This window comes from Diabrotica virgifera, chromosome 5 (genome assembly GCF_917563875.1).
Source record: "Diabrotica virgifera virgifera chromosome 5, PGI_DIABVI_V3a".
In the NCBI taxonomy this organism is placed as follows: Eukaryota; Metazoa; Arthropoda; class Insecta; order Coleoptera; family Chrysomelidae; genus Diabrotica; species Diabrotica virgifera.
The window spans coordinates 89093177-89113436 of record NC_065447.1 but is presented as its reverse complement, the minus strand read 5'-3'; the positions used below and the strand labels follow the sequence as shown (position 1 = coordinate 89113436).

General features: G+C 32.2%; 1 protein-coding gene across 1 annotated transcript in view; it reads left to right on the top strand.

Moving 5' to 3' along the window:
* Positions 1 to 20260, top strand: part of LOC114326856 (uncharacterized) — a 63894-nt gene that overhangs the window by 4005 nt on the left and 39629 nt on the right. The window contains exons 2-6 of the mRNA XM_050651484.1: positions 3930 to 4277; positions 7927 to 8045; positions 10772 to 10966; positions 11093 to 11280; positions 15766 to 15992. Coding sequence (XP_050507441.1) covers positions 3930 to 4277; positions 7927 to 8045; positions 10772 to 10966; positions 11093 to 11280; positions 15766 to 15992 — 1077 coding nt within the window. The remainder of the gene's footprint in view (positions 1 to 3929; positions 4278 to 7926; positions 8046 to 10771; positions 10967 to 11092; positions 11281 to 15765; positions 15993 to 20260) is intronic.

Genomic DNA, 20260 nt, shown 5'->3' with positions numbered 1-20260 from the left:
TGGGACCAAAAATAGTTTGAATGAACCTGACTTACCTTAGTACAAATATGCACATAAAAAAAGTTACAGCCCTAGGAAGTTACAAAATGAAAATCGATTTTTTCGAATATATCGAAAACTATTAGAGATTTTTTATTGAAAATGGACATGTGGCATTCTTATGGTAGGAACATCTTAAAGAAAAATTATAGTGAAATTTGTGCACCCCATAAAAATTTTATGGGGATTTTGTTCCCTTAAACCCCCCCAAACTTTTGTGTATGTCTCAATTAAATTATTATTGTGGTACCATTAGTTAAATTCAATAGGTATTCCTAAAACCTAAAAGTTTTATGGGGGTTTTGTTCTTTTAAACCCCCCAAATGTTTGTGTACGTTCCAATTAAAATATTACTGCAGTACCATTAGTTAAACACAGTGTCTTTAAAAATTTTTTGCCTCTTTGTATTTTTTTGAGAAGGCACCTTTTATCGAGATGTGGCTCCTTTTTAATATATGATTCAAAATATACCTAAAATGTAGGGGGAACAGGGGGAATCCAGGGGACCAGGGGGAATCCAGGGGACCGTTAAAAAAATTCGAATTATCCAAAAATTCAAAATAAATCTACAAAAACAAGGATTACCTACAAAAACATCTGCAAATACATACAGTAAAACCTCCGTTAACCGAAATAATTGGGGAGAAGGCCGTTTCGAATAACAAGAATTTCAGTTAAAAGGAACATTGTTTTTTGTATTCTTCTTTTATCAAATTACATAGTACTAGAGAGCTATAGCTGCAGAACATCGTTGTCAAAGGAAAACACAAAAGAAAACAGAAGGTTTCTTTAAAAAACACTCTAAACATGTTCATTTTCCTTAATTTTATTGCTTTTTGTTTAATTTACTTTTTATTGGCGAAATTATTGAAACTGTCAGGCGTTTCGGTTAAACGATGTTTCGGTTAACAGAAGTTTTACTGTAATGATAAATATCAGTAGTTGATCAGCAAAAAACAGTAGTTGATCATTTTTATCGCTGGAGATGTTTTTGTCCCTATTCTTGCCCGAGTTTTGTCAACCTAAAAAAATAGACCAACAAAATTCGGCCAAAAATACCAATTAAAACATTTGCAAGCTATAAAAATGACCGACTTTATTGTTTTCCAAAGAGATCCTAAATTTTTAGCTGCTTTTTAGAATTTAGCTTCTCAGTAATGACAAAACATTCTAAGATATTCAGAAAAGATAGTAGAAAAGTTCGAATTATCCAAAATATAATTCGAATTATTCACGACTTTTTACCATTATTTATATAGGAAATGCTAGGGACCAGAATAAAGATTCGAATTAAAGAAGATTTTGAATTATGGAAGTTCGAATTAAGCAGGTTCCACTGTATTACCAAGTCTCCATAATCGTACTTAACACATTCACGGTCATGACTGCATATGAAGTCATTTACTCCATAAGAATACATGTATACAATGACAGTGTGTCCGTGTATTACCATATACAAATATGTGGTGGATTTGACAAATATTCAAAATATCTCGATAAAAACTGACTTTTCGAAAAAGTACTAAGAGGCAAAAAAGTTTTAAAAACACTGTGTATAACTGACGGTATTACAATCATAATTTAATTGGAACATACACAAACGTTTGGTGGGGAGGGGGGGTTTAAAGGAACAAAACTCCCATAAAAGTTTTATAGGGTGTCCAAATTTCACTATTATTGTTTCTTAAGATGCTACTGCCATAAGAATGCCACATGTCCATTTTCAATAAAAAATCTCTAATAGTTTTCGATATATTGGAAAAAATCGATTTTCATTTTGTAACTTCAAAGGGTTGTAACTTTTTTTATGTGCACATTTGTACTAAGATAAGTTAGTTCCAATCGAACTATTTTTGGTCCTAGAATATGTGATTAAATTTGTGACCTGTATTTTTGTTACACCCTGTATTTTATTCCCTTTTGATATTCTGGCATCGAGCTCTCTTTTCTCTTTTCCATTGTCCACTCTTGTAAACATAGCTTTTACCACTTACAGACCTCACACTAAAGTTTTCTTTTTTTTTCTTCTGCACCTCCCATGATCATGTATTTTGTTATGTCTTCATTTAGTTCCAGTCTGAATTTCGTGCTTATTCAATAATTTTCTTCACCACTCTTTAAATTTTTAACAATTCTTCATCATCATCATTAAAAAATGCCATCCACTGGTGCTTATTGTTCATGATTGTTTCTTCCACCTTCATGCTGCATTTTCTAATTACAGTTTCTAACACTAAGTTGAATAATGTAGTTGATAAAGGATTCTCCATGTCTCAAGCCTTTCGCAATCGTAAATTGATGACCATGCTAAGCAATTTCACAAGTAGAGTTATCACAGAGTTATAGGTGTCATTTTTACTAGTCTAATCAATTTTCTTGGTACACCCAAATGCTCGATACATTTTGACTCTATCGACTCTATCATGATTGTCTAAAATCCACAAACAAAACATGCAGGGGAACTTCACGTTCATAATAAGCTGTCTGTTTCTCCTTTAAGGAGATGACTTGGTCTATAGTATATCTGTCCTTTCTAAAGCCAGCCTGATACTCATGTAGGATTCTTTCTGTATAGAAATTTATTCTATTTCTTAAGAGCACACAGTAGCGATCAACAGGTAGCAACAAAGGCGGTCCAAGATTGCGAAAGTTCTGCGAACTTTCAAAAGTGAGGTAACAGTGCGTCGGTAATTCGACACTGACAGTGACGTTTATACTATCAAAAACAATAATTTTTATACACATAGGCGCGAAATGTTGCGTCAGTGACATTCGATTTCTTGTTATAAAAAAATCGATTTTTAGTAGTTCCAATGTGACACAAAATCTAGGTATAGGATAAAAAAGTTTATTTGAAGAAAGTGTATTTTTTTTTCTTGGTTAATGGCGGCACAGGCTCCTTTTTTCAATATTTTATTTAGTTATAGAGTAATTTCCACATACTAACATATTTCTGAAATTAGGCCCTGTACCGCCATTCTTTATTATATTACGAATATGTGTGCCAAATATCTCGACAAAATATTCAAAATTAGAGCTGCAATCTTGGAATGCGTTTGTTGCTACCTGTTGATCGCTACTGTTTGCTCTTAATACTTATTCTTAGTAAGACTTCTTAGTACTTATTAAGACTATACCTTTATAGTTGTCACACTTCCGTTTGTCTTATTTTTTATGCGGCAGGCATATGCTTGCCTTATACCAATCAGTTGGCATTATTTATCATTTCATCTACCCATACTTGCACTATCAGTTGATATATCCTTTTCTGCAGTTGATCTCCACCAAACTTGATCATTTCTATGCATATGCCATTTTTCTCAGGACCCCTGATATTTTCAACTATCGCATCTTCTTCATCACAGTAGCCTTCTGCTTCTCGTTCCACTCACCATTTAATAATTTGTCGAAATGTTTTTCCACTCCGTCGTTATTTCTGCCAGATCACTAATTAAATTTTCGTCTTTGCCTTACCATACAACTATATTGACTTTGGTAACATTTTCCCATCTTCTTAACTCCTTGATAGAACGACCTCACCTCTTTGTTTTTGAACTTTCCTTGTACCTATTTAATTTAATTATAACTCAGTATGGTATCTCCTTTTCTTTCTACACAGAGATTTCAGTTCCCTCAAATCATTCTGTATTCTTGTTTTTTACACTCTCTATTATCTGTTAATAATTGTTGCCTGATCTTCTCTTCCTTTGCTATTGCCTGATACTTTTCGGTATTTGTTAACATCCCGAAAATATGGGGAAAATAACATTATTCTTTTTACTGAAGATGGTTTAGGCAGTTTAGACATTGGAATCAAGGTACTGTCAAGGCTCTTTTACTGTAGATAATTATTCTTTATATTTGAATAATATTTAAGTTGTTGTTTTTAGATGGAATTCCATATTCAGACCTTGCTTCTGGAGGTCCACCACTTGAAGAAGATGATTCTGATGGTTGGGATGAAATGGAAGTCAATGGGGAGCAAACAACCTGTCTTTTTTGCCCGCTGCAATTTCACACAATCGCTGTAGCTCTAGTCCATTGTAGAACAGAACACAAATTTGATTTGCTTGCTTTAAAGAATAAATACAATATGGATTGTTACTCTTATATTAAATTAATAAATTATATAAGGCTGCAGAAGCCAGATCCCAAAATATTAACTGAGTCTACAATTGCATTGTGGGATGATGATGTGTATTTGAAGCCTGGAGAACTGGAACCTTGGCTGATGTATGGTAAGTATACTATATAAGTACCTTTGTTTTTTAAAACATTTTTAGTAAATTTATTTATTATTTTTTGGAAATAATATACAACCAAGCACAAATGCCAATAGCTAGTATTAATAAATTAATCCAATTTAACTTAAAGTAAAATTATTCACATGATGACGTTTATTAAGAGGGTAATGCGCAAATATTTTAGACTATCCCTACTTTTTCTTTCTTTATATGGCAAATTATGTGTAGTAAAATTCTCACTGGTATGGAAGCTGCAGGAGATCTAAACATTAGTTGACAATAACATTGTCATCAGCAACATAGAGATTTCTATTTAGTTCTGTTTTTAAATTTTCTTCGATAACCGTTACTTGTATAATCGCTTATATTAATGATTAATTTAATTAATAGGATTATTTTTTCACTATGCATTCAGTGATTCTAATAATTTAAATACAGTAGAGTCCCGCTAATCCGAACCTCGGTAATCCGAAATTCCGCTTAAGCCTAAACAGAATTTGGCAATAGATTTAGAGACCAACCAAGTTTTTGTCTTGAAAAACGGTGTTTGATCGTACGTCTCAGATGAATTTGTTCTTCAATTAAAGGGTTCATTACTTCCCTCTTATTATCATAGGCTCTTATTGCGTTCGAAACGAAAGTACTGTACTTAATTATAGGCGTATTATTTATCTTATTTTTTATTAAAAGGGTGTTTTAAAGTAAATCTCTTTAATCCGAAAAATTCGGTAATCCGAAATGGGTTCGGTCCCAATTATTTCGAATTACCGGGACTCCACTGTACTATAAAATAAAACTAATAATCGAGAAAAGCGTAAAAGTGATAAAGTGATTTTCCTACTGTTACTGTGGAACGCTTAGATAAATTTTGAACATCTTTAACAACAAAATATGTACTTGGATCACAGAATGTACCGTGGTATATTCTGTGCTTGGCTCTTCCATAAATAATAAACAGTAAATAATTTTTTTTATTAATTTCATCTCTTAAATCAATTATTTATCAAATACAACATCAATATTATTTAATAAACAACTTAAAATATTCCTGAAGCCTTGTCAAATATTTAGTATCCTTGCCAATGTCAACACATTCTATTCGACTGAGTGCGTTGTATGACAAAGATAGCGAATGTTCGATTTGGAAAATATCATCACGGACATGGTGTTAAATTTTTTTGAATGCTTGAAAAACTAATAAATGTTTTTGAAAAATTTAAACGCAAATGAAAAATTACGTCATTACCGAGGGTAAAAAGTACTTTAGAATAAACAAAAAGTTTCTTTTGAATGAGATGTTTGAAATTAAAAATCACACTTAATTTTCTCTTCTTTTTCACCTCTGTAACTTATCTATTAAAATAAACATTATATAAGTTTTCAGGGACTTTATACCCTCGGTAATAATGAAATCTTTCATTTTGCGTTTAAATTTAAAAAAAATACTTATTAGTTTTCTCAGGATTCGAAAAAAATGAATGCATTTAAAAAGCATTGGAACGAAATTTTGCGTCTACGCCCTTACAAAATAAAACTGAGTTGATTACTAAATGTTTACGATGAATTAAACACCTAATGTAAAATGGTATACAGTGATGAGCGCGCTAATAACCGGCAAGATAGCGCAAAAGATGGAAGACATAATACATTGCGAAGCAAAAAGACATTAAACTAGTGGAGGTGTAAATGATCGTTACAAACGTATAAATTAACATTACATTTCATAGTTTCCCACCTTTAGACGTCTGTGAAAGGACTATTTTATAAAATTCTACTGTCACAAAATTCTACTGTCACAGTGACAGCTGTCATACTCCTCTGATACGTCTACAGGTGGGAAACTATGTAATGTAATGTTAATTTATACGTATATAACGATCATTTCCATCTCCACTAGTTTCATCTCTTTTTGTTTCGCAATGTATTATGTTTTCCATCTTTTGCGCCATTTTGCCGGTTATTAGCTCACTCATCACTGTATAATTTTATTAACAAATTTTAGGGCCATCATCAGTGAAAACAGATCCCCCACTCGAAAACACGGACACAGTCCAGTGAGAGGTAACGACCAATTGAGTTGGTTGTCAGGACGGCCCTCTATTTTGCCTTTAATGATGAGCTGTAGTATTCTAGATCCATTTCCCCCCACTATATGCCCCAGAATACATTTTCTGGTGTTTAATAGTCTTTAGCAGTTTTCTATCTTTGTTGACCCTCCTTAGTACTCATTAGTACTTAGTACTCATTAGTTTTTCTTGCTGTCCAAGGTATCTTCAAGCATCCGTTTATGTATCCACATTTCCATTGTTTCAATCCTGTTCATTGACGATACTGTTAGTGTCCACACTTCTGCACCATACAAAAGTACAGACCAAACATATGAGCACAATATGGCACTTAACCATTCTTTGTCTTAGTTCTAAACTGAGATGATTATTGCAAAGAAATATCTTCATTTTCATAAAATTAGTTTTAGTTATTGCTATGCTTTTTCTCATGAGGATCTTTCAGTGGGTCACAGTTTTTCAATTTCTTTCTAACGCATTAAATTGTATGTGACAGAAAAAAACGCACGTCGGTGATTACATTTCGTCGGTGACATTTATAACATTTATTCGAGTTGTCAATAGATGGCGCCATAATCGAAAATAAAATAATTTGCGAATTATATAATATATCTACGAATATGATCTGAACAATTTATAAAACTATACAAATCAAAGAAAATACTATTTTATAAATGCAATAAACACAATTCATTTGATTTTATGCCAAATTGCAAATAAAATGTGACAACTCTAAGATTTAACTAAAATGTCATGTCACTAAAATGTATATTATCACGGACTTACCTTTTTTTCTATCATTTGTGACGCACTGAAAAATCCTCATGAAAAGAAGCATATTCCGCGTTTTATTTCTGTGCCTGGATCCACTTGGTCTGTTATAACAGGTCCCAAATATGTTATTTTGTGACCTTTTTCAACTTGGGCTCCATTTAATTGGAGCTTCCCTTCAGGACACCTTGAAGGATAGCCTTCCTATGTTATTTGAGGCGCTCAGAGCAACAGTGGCCTAACCCCAAAAACGAAATTTTGAGATAAATGCAATCTTTGCATTTGTATTTACATTGTGCTTATGGGAAGGCGCTACAAATTATGTAGCACCATTTATTCAAATATAGAGGTAGATTGTGTAGACTCTTGTTAATAGGAAGATTTAATGTTGCTGCTTTTATTGATATATTAATCTCAAAATGCTTAATTTATGGGTTAGGCCACTGTTGCTCTGAGCGCCTCATTTAATTTTCACTGGTACGACTTTAAATTTAGGCAGATACTACCTAACCTTTATTAAGCTGTAACTTTGTTTTGCATCCTAAGAAATAAAAGAAACCAATCGATTTGTTTTTAAGGGGTTCATTTTTTATTCTTAGTTTTTTTTTAGAATGTAAGGTTTTCAAATTATTTATATCAAACTGCCCAAAAAAATGTTTTTTTACGTAAAAATCAACATTTCACCCTCGATAAGGGTGAATTCACTGCCAAAGCACAGAAAACATTTACCTGAGTTCATTAGTTGATAATTGGCAAAACAGTTTCCAGTTTTTATTTATTTTTTAATTTATTTCATCCTTTTTTAGACTTTGATGATTTGGGCAGTGCTCCTTCAACACCACACTATGCGATAGATGGTAAAACTCCACTCAGTAATATAAACTTCTCAGATCTTCAAAGACAGATCCAAGACCTTACCATGCAGGTAAGATAAATTATGAGTTTATATCATTAATTAAAATGAAACTAATGCTTATCATTACTGTTAAAAATTACAAAGATCGGCTTTCGCGGCCACTGTTTAGTAAAGGTATATTGTTATTAGTATACAGGGTGTTTGGTAACGAATGGGCCATTGCTTAACCATAGATTCCGAAAGTTAAAATTAGTCGATTTAAGCTAACTTAAAGTTAGTACGAAAGTTGATAATAACCGAAATACCGGGTGTCAAACTTTTATTTTATTTAGTTTTGAATGTTCCTGAACATTAGTACACCCTACTAAATTATGTTAAATAATCGTTTCTGGCTACTATAAGAGGCGTATGACAGTGGAAATGAATGGTTGGCCCTTTCCAAATTCTACGCCGCTGACGGAACTGCTATTTTAGCATAATTTTTAGATTCGCCAATACTTTGTATGCCAATAATATACTCTTCATTCGTAACGATAAATTCATTCGTTTTCGAGATATTTGAAGTTAAAAATGAAACGGCACAGTTATTTTGGTTAATTTATTATTATGCCACTTCGTTTCTAATTTCAAATTTCTCGAAAACTAATGACTTTATCGTTACGAATAAAGAGTATATTATTTTCATAGAAAGTATTGGAGAATCCAAAAACTTCAGTAAAATGGCAATTTCGCCAGTGGCGTAGAATTTGGGAAGGGTCAACAATTTACTTTCCCTCGTCGTACGCCACTGGTAGTAGCCAGAAAGGTTTGTTTAACATAATTTAGTAAGGTGTACAGTACGTACACTTGCTGCCAAGTATGACAAGGATATGTCAAATGGTGTTTAGTAACTATAATGAAATGCAAAAAACTGAATTTTGCATCGTAGATTTAAAATGCGTTTATCTCAAAAACGGTAGAGTTTAGCGAGATGAATGTAGTATACTTTTTTTAAGTAAAAATAATAGTGGAATAAAAGTTTTGACCTAACGTATTAATTGAGCGCTGAAAGACGTATGTACGTCTCTGGGCAATATACAGCGTGTCTACTTGAGTTGGAAACATATGGGAAACTTTTTTATTATTAATTTTACGAAAAAAAGTTATTCTTTATAAAAAGTTCTGCATGCCCCAAAACCTAAGATTCAATTATCAGATATCAAATTTTCTCAATATTATACGAGGTATGTCAAAAAATATGAATTTCGGCTAAGGGTAAAGTACCTTTATTTCTCTCAATATCGAAAATTCTTATGATAAAAAGTTGTTTGGAATTAAAAACTAAGATGAAATATGCAATTACATGCTTCTTATTGAAAAAAAAAAATATTTTTCTCAAATTTATGGATACCCAACATCGTTTTTAATTATTACAAATATCATAACTCGTTTATTATTCATTTTACGAAAAAAAGTTATTCTTCATAAAAAACTTTGCATGGTCTAAAATCTAAGACACAACCATGATATATCAACTTTTATTAATTTTATACGAGGTGTGTCAAAAAATATGAAATTCGCTCAATATTATAGCACCTTTATATTTCACAGTATTTCAATTAGAAGGATGTAATTGCATATTGACACATAGTTTTTAATTCTAAACAACTTTTTTAATAACCGTTTTCAATATTGTGAAAAATAAAGGTACTTTACTCTTGAGTGAAATTCATATTTTTTGACATAACTCGTATAAAATTAATAAAATGTCATATCTGTTGGTTGAATCTTCGGTCTTAGGACATACAGAGATTTTTATAAAGAATACCTTTTTTTCGTAAAAGTAATAATAAAAGAGTTATCGTATGTGTAATGAATAAAAACGAAGTTAGTATCAATAAATTTGAGAAAAATTTGGAAAATATTTTTTTCCAATTAGAAGCATGTAATTACATATTTGAGCTTGGTTTTTATTTCCAAACAACTTTTCATAATAAGAATTTTCGATATTGAGAGAAATAAAGGTACTTTACCCTTAGCCGAAATTCATATTTTTTGACATACCTCGTATAATATTGAGAAAATTTGATATCTGATAATTGAATCTTAGGTTTTGGGGCATGCAGAACTTTTTATAAAGAATAACTTTTTTTCGTAAAATTAATAATAAAAAAGTTTCCCATATGTTTCCAACTCAAGTAGACACGCTGTATAATTTTTGGTGGAGAATTCAGATTGCCAAATTTCGTGTTGTTATCCCATGCCTGTCAGATAATATTCAAAAATAAATAAAATAAAAGTTTAACTTTGACACCCTGTATTCCGGTTATTATCAACTTTGGTACTAAAGTAAGTTATAGCTTAAATCGATCTATTTTAAGCTCAGAAATCTAAGGTTAAGCTATGACCCATTCATTACTAAACACCCTGTATATTGTATACGGCGTGTTCCGGAATTGTTTGATTTTGAAGTTTCGGCTGCAACTGCGACAGAAATAATTAAAGGCGATGCGGAGGCAGACGCAGACGTGATCTTGTATTGTTGCTCTCAACCATTGATGGGGTTGCAGACGAAACTTCAGGTGTAGTTAGGGATGTGTAGTATATCTACTCATGACAACAACAGGGATTTTTTCCCAGATAGTTTAAGCTATTTACCACCAGAATGCCCTGTAATTTCGATTTTAAAGAAATTTCGCTTGGTCGAGTTATGCATAACGCCGTCCAGGTATGCTTTTCCCTTCTGGTATGCCAAATCTCTGGTTTCGGAGTTGAAACTTGGCTTTTAAATTGTTCACATATAACTAATATTTTAGGTGAAGCATAAGGATCTAATGTTGGAGAACTACCATAAAGATATGGAAAAAATGAAAGAAGTTACCAGAACTATAGTTGAAGCTGGAGATTCTGCTATCAGAAAGATACCCCACAATATAGTTTCTTCTGGTTGCCAAAGTGGAGATTATTTTAATTCATACTCACATTTTGGTATTCACCATGATATGCTCAATGTAAGTAAATCTTTTAAAATGTAGAGTATGTGTCTTTTTACATAACACGGTGTCGTAGCATAACCAACAAACATTATTTTCCCAGGAGTTCATTTGAAGTTTGTTTAATCTCAATTTTTTTTTCAGGATAAAGTTAGAACTGAAAGTTATAGAGATGCAATACTAAAAAATTCAAATCAGTTTTCAGAAAAGCTTGTATTGGATGTTGGCTGTGGGACAGGTATTTTATCAATGTTTTCAGCCAAAGCTGGAGCTAAACAAGTATATGGAATTGACCAATCTGAAGTTATTTATAAAGCTATGGATATTATTAGGTAATTATTGATGATTTTTTGTGCGATGAAGGGTGTGGGTTTTACGGCCCTCCCCATTTGGAGTCTGTTTTTCGTTCTCGTCCCTGAAACTCCCAAAAATTTCGAAAATTTAAATCCGACCTCTGCGAATTCTGATAGTATTGATCATTACCTTTCCAACACATGTTTAATTTTGAAAATTGGTTATACCATTCAAAATTAACCGAGCTCAGAAATTTGACTAGAGTTCTATTTAAAAAGGGAAAACTGTTTGTATGTATGTAATCATACATATGTTTGTATGTGTGTGGAAAAGGTACACTGATCTGATTTTTTTGTATTACCCCAGGCTGTGGGTGAAAAAACGTATTATAATTCGGGAATTTTTGAAACCTATCAGGTGTTGTAAAGGACGATGCCAGAAATAACTTATATTACAATGTAACCAAAAATTGTTTGCGCTTTTTTATTTATGACGTTTTTAATTTGTTAAATTTGTTATTTTGAAGCTTAGGATATTCATTTTAGATTAACTATTTATATGGGAAATAAGCCACAGTTAAATTGAAAAAATAATTTTATTAACGTTTCGACACCCAAATCGGGTGTCGTTGTCAAAATACAAAATACTACTAAAATAAACAAAAATGTTGTTGATAAGTAAAATATTCTTCTAATAATTTATTTAATCTGACTAATTTATATTGGCAATTCAGACATATATTATACATTTTAAAGTAGAAGACTTTAAAATGATATTGCCAATATTTATGAGTTGCGTCGTTGGGATGACTTTACTGAAATATAGTTCTTCGATTACATGAAGTCAACCCCAACTCAAGAATATCCGTCACAAAATAAATCATAGCATGTGATCTGTCTTTAAAAAGCTAACCAAATGCAACGATGACAGTAAAATTCTCGCGTTAGAGATTCCATAGTTTGGAATCATACCATTGCTCGTACCTTGGAATCGTACCTTGTACCATTTTGTATCGTAGAATTGCTTCCAATGGTGTTAGTGTTTTACAATTTCATTTTGCAACGAATTCACTCCACTTTAAAAATCATTTTTAATAATTGAATGTAATTTTCTTTTAAAATAATTTTTATTTTAAGATAATATAGGTCTTTCTTTATTCAATGACTGAAATAATTTCTTAATTGTTATAATTTATATTATAATAATTATAATCACTACGATTTAAGAAAACAAAAACAATTATCTCGGCTTCAGGTGGTCGCAGAAAATTTTTATTTTGTTTTTAATCTGTATTTTGTCTCCAGCAATAATAATTTGCAAGTTAGAAACTCATAGGATGTATAGGGGCCGCTTCACTTCTAAATAATGTTTATAACGAAATTTGCCCCCAAATTTTTTTATTTTATTTTTGTTTTGTTTTGTTTGTATTTTTATTTTTGTTAATTTTTTTTTATGCAGTTATTTACATTAGGATATGAAAATATAAGTCTTTAGAAGAAGAGTGGCTCTACTATTAATTCTCTGCGATTTTTTTTTTCAAAAAGTTATAGCATTCGATATTTGACCTTTCGGGATAAACAATTTATAATATCTAAGCAACGAGTTCACCAACCGGGCTTTACAATTTTTTTTATGTTTGAAATTGAATGGTCTTCATTTTAAAGCCTTAAAAAATAAAAAAGTTATTTTTACAATAAATAATGCAATTGCAAAAAACGGCCATTTTGGACCTTTCGCAGGCTATGTTGCAATAACCAATTAACGAAATTAAACTTGCCATAGCTTAAATTGTAGGTTTTATAATTTACTACAACTTTCTATTTAAAAGTTTTTCTCTAAAATGAATATCCTAAGCTGCAAAATTAAAAAAACTTTAAAAATGATAAATTTAACAAATGAAAAATGTCATAAATAAAAAAGAGCACAAAATTTTTGGTTACATTTTAGTATAAGTTATTCCTGCCATTGTCCTTTACAACACCTGATAGGTTTCAAAAACTCCTGAATTATATCCTGAAATCGACCTATTTTTTACCCACAGCTTGGATGTATCAAGAGAGGGTCGGGGCCGATTCAGAACCGGTGTAGTTTGTGACTTTTGACCATCCATATGCCAGTTATAGGCCTGGGTAGGTACAACGGGCATATTTTTTGGTTAAGTGTATCTCAGGTGCAAAGAGTGATAGGGAAACTTCAAATACACCAAATGAATAAAGCTAACTTCAGCTTTCAAATGATGCTTAAGAGGTCAGGATCGGACATACACATGATTCATTATAGCCGAAAAACTCAAAAAGTGAGCTTTGAAAATTTTGGTTTTTCGACAATTACTTAAAATTTCAACCTAATTGCGACAATAACTGAGCGTTTGTAGGAGGACACCAGAGGCGTCTGATGGTGTATACCTCATATATGGGTAAATTAGAATTTTTAGGTTACAGGTCTCCTCATAAGTATTATCAAATCCATTTCCTATAGGAAAAACGCTACTTGTCAATACCTTTCAAACTCGTGTTTAGTGATTAAAATCGGTTGAACCATTTATAAGTTATTGACCTTCAAAAGTATAATTCATTTAACCATTATCGACAAATGGTCTAGTGGTTTCGACAATAAACTTGATCGGGCAATCTGAGTTTCACCTGACAGCTATCTCAATAAATGTTTTTAATCTATTCCGAATAAAAAAAGATCTAATGTACATTCGATGGACATAAAGAATTATATTAAAAAATATATTGGGATGGCTGTCGGATTGCCCTATCACAAGTTTAGTGTCTTAACTACTAGACCATTTGGGTAAAAATGCAACAAAGGCGACCATTTATAATGCTTAACGTGTAATCGAGAAACATTACATTCAAGTCCATACATTTAATTTAAAAAAAACTTTGAAAAATTCATGATCAAACGTGGTAAAAAGGAGCGACGCACACATATTCCAGCTACGTGGTAGAGCTGCACTGTGGTTCCAAATGCCGAAAACATGGTCATGAGCCTTTAAAAGCGTATATTGTTTATACACTTTGGAGTTACTTTCATTCTCAAGGGTTTTTGGCATTGCTGATTACGAATCTGAGATTATTTTTTCTGAAAAACAAAATGGCGGATCCAACATGGCGGAAAGAAATTGAAAATATCAATCAAAACGCAAATTTTTTGTCAAATCTGGTAGTTTAAGGTCGCTGATTACAAATCTAACAACTTTTTTTAAAAACAAAATGGCGGATCCAACATGGCCAAAAGAAATTCGAAAATTTTATTTTAAACTCATGTGTTTGTTTAAAATTTTATATTATAAGGGACTTTTGAAATTTCTGATTACCAATACATTTTCTTTATGAAGTACAATATTCAGAACTTGTGTGCAACCGCCCATAGATATTCAACAATCGCCAGAATCATGTAATATGCGCCATTTCCCACTTTAGGCAGCTAAACCAAAGAAATTATGTATCTTCTTACTATATATTTTAAGATTAATAAACATTAGTCGTAGAATTATGCAGAGTTTTGTACTTTTTGATTGTATCTTTACAAAATTTTGATTATTTCAAGTATATTTTCACTATTTATGCATTAACAAATTTAAGGCATTTATTGTTGCTAAATATTAAGTTAACTTACACCTTACATTACAACATACTTAAAAAAGAAGAATCTGCTTTACAGAGATAAAATTGATAAACTACAAATCCTTTTACAGCGTTTTCAATATACGCGTTCTTTTTCACTTTTTCTGCCGGCCAAAATAATCTCGGGACATGAATCACTTGTTCCTGAGCTATGAACCAGAATACATCCAGTCTGATCCCTATACCTGCGTATTACGACTCTACGATAGTATAAGAAAACAACTGTAAACATGAAAATCCCTAGATAGGGACTTTTTTTTTCGCCTCATTACCACGTTTTCAGCATTTGGAACCACTGTGAGCTAATATGAATATTACGTGGCGCAAAAATTCATTTTCATTTTGATGAAAATAAAATTATAGTTTTATTTTGAATGATTTTTCCATAGTATTCGTTAAATTTTTTTGATTTGAAGTAAAATGCGTCTTTGGACGGCCGTAGCTCAGCGGTTAGATACTGGCTTTATAAGCCAGAGCGCACGCGTTCGATTCCCGGCACCCACAACGACATTTTCATTTCTAAAAATGATACGAGCCGTTCACCGTGCTTCGGAGGGTACGTTAAGTCGTCAGTCCCCCTGGGCTAGTGTGAGCATCGGCACTAGCTACTTCAAACAGAGAAAGATGCAAGTGACGGCGGGACCTGTCCGAAAGGATCTACCCGGGAAAGATGCCATACGATATTATTATTATTACGCCTAATACATAAATATTATCCAATTAATAACCCTGTATAAAAACTAAGGTCCGAAAGGATCTCCCCGAAAGGATCTGCCCGGGAAAGATGACATACAATATTATTATTATTACGCCTAATACATGAATATTATCCCATTAATCACCCTGTATAAAAACTAATGTGTTCACATGGATGAAATGTTATTTTAGGGAAAACAAATTACAAGACCAAGTACATCTTATTAAAGGACAGTTAGAAAAATTAAATTTGCCAGTGGAAAAGGTGGATATTTTGGTATCGGAATGGATGGGTTACTTTTTATTGTTCGAGGGAATGTTAGATAGTGTTGTTCATGCAAGAGATACATTTTTGAAGCCGGACGGGCTCATTTTACCAAATAGATGTAATATAAGTTTAATTGGAGTAAGTGATATAGGTAAGTAGAAAGTGAAAGTATTGTTGTACTTTTTAAATAAATACTTTTATATATTATTTTAGCTATTTTCCCGCTTTAAAAAAGCATTTTATAAGATTCTATAGTCGTGTTTAAAATTGTATTATACTTTTATCCACACTAGTCCAAGTAGTGAAGCTTAAAATAGGACAAAACCTCGCAATTTTTACAGAATGGATCGATGTGCTTGAAAATTTGAAAATAAGTAGTGGATAGTCCAAGGATCAAAATCTATATGATGCCGAAAGGCGCTTTTACCATGGGGGTGGTTGCCACCCCATCTCAGGGGTGGAAATTTTTATTTTATTTTGACCACAAAAGTTGGTAAAAACATACATTCTAAGCAAAAAACTTTCTATACATTTTTTTGATAAAATTAACAGTTTTCGATTTATTCGCTATCGAAAGTGTTTGTTTTATATCTAAAAAATCAATGTTTTAATCAGTTTTCTGCTAATAACTCAAAAAGTTTTCGTTTTATCAAAACAACTTTGCTTATCAAAAATGTACCTTTTGAAAAAATAAACCAAACCTTTTTTTATTTTTCTTTAAGACCAATAGTAATCGAGTTATTCTTTATTATATATTAGCTCTTCTTCGTCAAATGCTACATATTGTAGTTTCAAAGTCAAAAGACGGGAAAACTATGCATTTATCGAGGATAACTTGTTCAAACTAATTTAAAGTATTTAAAAATAACTATCTCCAGACATAAAAAAATAGTCTCTAGCTCAAAAATTAAGTGACTTATAATAAAAAGAATGTCAGTCCCTATTTTTTTCAGCGAAAAAGTGATTGGAATCTTCCCCCTACTTCACCCTTATTAAAATTAGTCATTGACCTTATTTGGTTTTCTTTTTTTATGCATTATTAATAGGTTCTAGAGGTTTGACCGTCTTAGAATGATTAATTTAAAAAAAATGGAGTTAAAAGCGAATAACGAATTTTTGTAGTTTGGTAAAAAATGCCCTTTTCTTCAGAATAGAAAGATTAGCATCAGAGATACGAAAAAATATTTAAATATAAAATTGTAGCTTATTTAATTCCCAAGAGCTTAGTTTGCAAAAACTTTTTCTACAGCAAAAATTGAGTGAGTTATTGACAATTAAAACTTATAATAACATGCAAAAACCACCTTTACCAACCCTTTCAAAGTCACCTCTTTTTGGGACTGATAATGATAATAACATGCCAAAACCACCTTTACCAACCCTTTCAAAGTCACCTCTTTTTGCGACTGAGGATTTTAAAAGAATTTAATATTAATAGCCTTATAGATCTTGTAAAAACCTACAAAATTCTTTTTCACCAAACTTTCTAGGATAAAAAATAAAAAAGTTACGGTTAAAAAATCAATATATTTTTGGAAAAAAGGAGAAATTCAATTGGAAGCAAAATAATGTAAGTTAGCGGTGTTTTTAGTCATTGGCCTTATGCATACTTCTTTATGTATTATTAATAGATTCCAGAAGTTTTACTGGCTTAGAATGATTAGTTATTAAAAAACTGGAGTTAAAAGCAAATAACGAATTTTTGTAGTTTGGTAAGAAATGTCATTTTCTTCAGAATAGAAAGATTAGCATCAGCGATACGAAAAATGTTTAAATATGAAATTGTAGGTCATTTAATTCTCAAGAACTTGGTTTGAAAAAATTTTTTCTACGGCAAAAATTGAGTGAATCGTAAATGAGTATAATATCTAAAAACATTGATTTTTTCGATATAAAACTAACACTTTCGATAGCGAATAAATAGAAAACTGTTAATTTTATCAAAACAAAGTATAGACTATTTTTTGCTTAAAATTAATGATTTTATCAACTTTTGCGGTCAAAATATAATAAAAAATTTCCACCCCCGAGATGGGGTGGCAACCATCCCCATGGTAAAAGCGCCTTTCGGCATCATATAGATTTTGATCCTTGGACTATCCACTACTTATTCTCAAATTTTCAAGTAAATCAATCTTTTCTGTAAAAATTGCGAGGTGAAAAGCTTCGGTTCCTGGACTACACTTAAAAATTCGTATAGTACTGCTACACAAGAGGCATACGATAATTACAAGACAATAAGGAATAAAACACATCCATTTGCTGAAAGAAGAATAAAAAATGATCACTGAGACCGTTTTTTGAAAGAAATGGAACATAGTTTGTATGAAATGAGTGTCGACAACGAATCAAGTAATCTCTTAACCCAGGTACTAAAATACCAAAGGGCAACGCTTAGGAAAATATTCCAACAATGCATATTAGATTACCCATCTGAATCGTCATCATTTTGTACTCTAATACAGAGTATGGTATAAAACAAAATGAAAATAAACGGTTTCGTTTTGATTCAAATCGGGTCCCCTGCCATCTCCCGACACGTGTTTCTTGGTTTACCCGTTATCAAGGAGGTTTTGCAAGAAAACCGATCTGAATCAAAACTCCCGTTCTGCTCGGTATTATTTTTAGAGGTCCTCCTTGATAACGGGTAAACCTAGAAACACGTGTCGGGGAATGGCAAGGGACCAGACTTGAATCAAAACGAAACCGTTTATTTTCATATAGTTTTTATGGTCTGCAAAAGCAAATATGGCGCTTTATGAGGTCAAAGAATGGAGATAAAGGAACTAAAAGAACAAAAAGACATAGAAAAGGATACATGGATTGACTTAAAAAAAAGTTCGATGCAGAGGATGAAGAAATGACGCCAGAACCGGAAGTTCGAAAACACTTGAAAAGTACAGAAAAGCTGGAGGTACGGAATACCAAACGAACTACTGAAATTCCGGGAGCAGCAGTGACAGAACATTAATTAAAAAAATTATAAAACATAAATAACGGAAGAATGGGAAACGAACGAACTAATTCTACTATTCAAAAAAGGAGATAAAAACAGCCAGAAAATTACAGAGATATCAACTTGTTAAATACTTCCCTAAAATTTAGCAGATGAACAACAGGGTTTTCGTGCTGGAAGATCGTGTAGAGATGCACTATTCGTCATAAAGTAAATTACTGAGAAATCACTAGAGTACAATAGACCAGCATTTCTATGTCTGATTGACTTGAAGAAAGCATTTGACAGAGTAAGACATAAAGATGTAATCCATCTTCTATATAATAGATAGCTTCCCCTAGATATCATAAAAACTATTTTTTTCACCCAATTTTGAAAAGAATGTGAAAACTTTGAATTATCCACGTCCGTCTGTCCGTCTGTCTCTCTGTCTGTAATCACAACTCCTCCGTCAACATTCCAGCTAGAATAACAAATGAGGTGTCAAATGAAAGCTTATAATCCAAGGACGGTACTAAAAGTGAGATATTTGACCTAGGCTGTCTGTCCGTAGGTCCGCCCGACCGCGAATATAACTCCTCCGTCATTATACCATATAGAATGACAAATGAGGTGTCAAATAAAAGCTTATAATCCAAGGATGGTATTAAAGGTGAGATATTTGACCTAGGCTGTCTGTCCGTCGCGCGTCGGTCCGTCCGACCGCAAATATAATTCCTCCCTTATTATACCAGGTAGAATGACAAATGAGGTGTCAAATGAAAGCATGTAATCCAAGGATGGTACTAAAGGTGAGATATTTGACCTAGGCTGTCTGTCCGTCGGCCCGTCCGACCGCGAATATAACTCTTCCGTCATTATACCAGGTAGAATGACAAATGAGGTGTCAAATGAAAGCTTATAATGCAAGGATGGTACTAAATGTGAGAAATTTGACCTAGGCTGTCTGTCCGCCTGTCCGTCCGACTGCGAATATAACTCCTCCGTCACTATACCAGGTAGAATAACAATTGAGGTGTCGAATGAAAGCTTATAATCCAAGGATGGTGTTATAATGCGACCAGAAGTCTGTTTTAAAGTCACCGGAATAGTACACGTGATATATTATTCGACGCTACTTCGCAAGAAGAGAACAAATATACACTTCCGGTTTCATGACTGTCTGTTCATCTGTCTTTCCGTCCGCGAATACAACTCCTCCATTATTAATACAGATAGAATGACAAATGAGGTGTCGAATGAAAGCTTATAGAGTAGAGAGTAGAGAGTAGAGTAGAGTAGAGTATTTATTGGTAATAATGTACAAATGTACTTTTACAGGTCAGCAATAATTAAAATTGTCTAAAATTACATTAAAAGTTGACAGTACTTCAGTAAAAAAAACCTATTACTAAAATTTAAAAACTAAACACTAATTAAATTACAGGACAAAACAAAATTTAGATCTGCAGTACTCCTCAAAT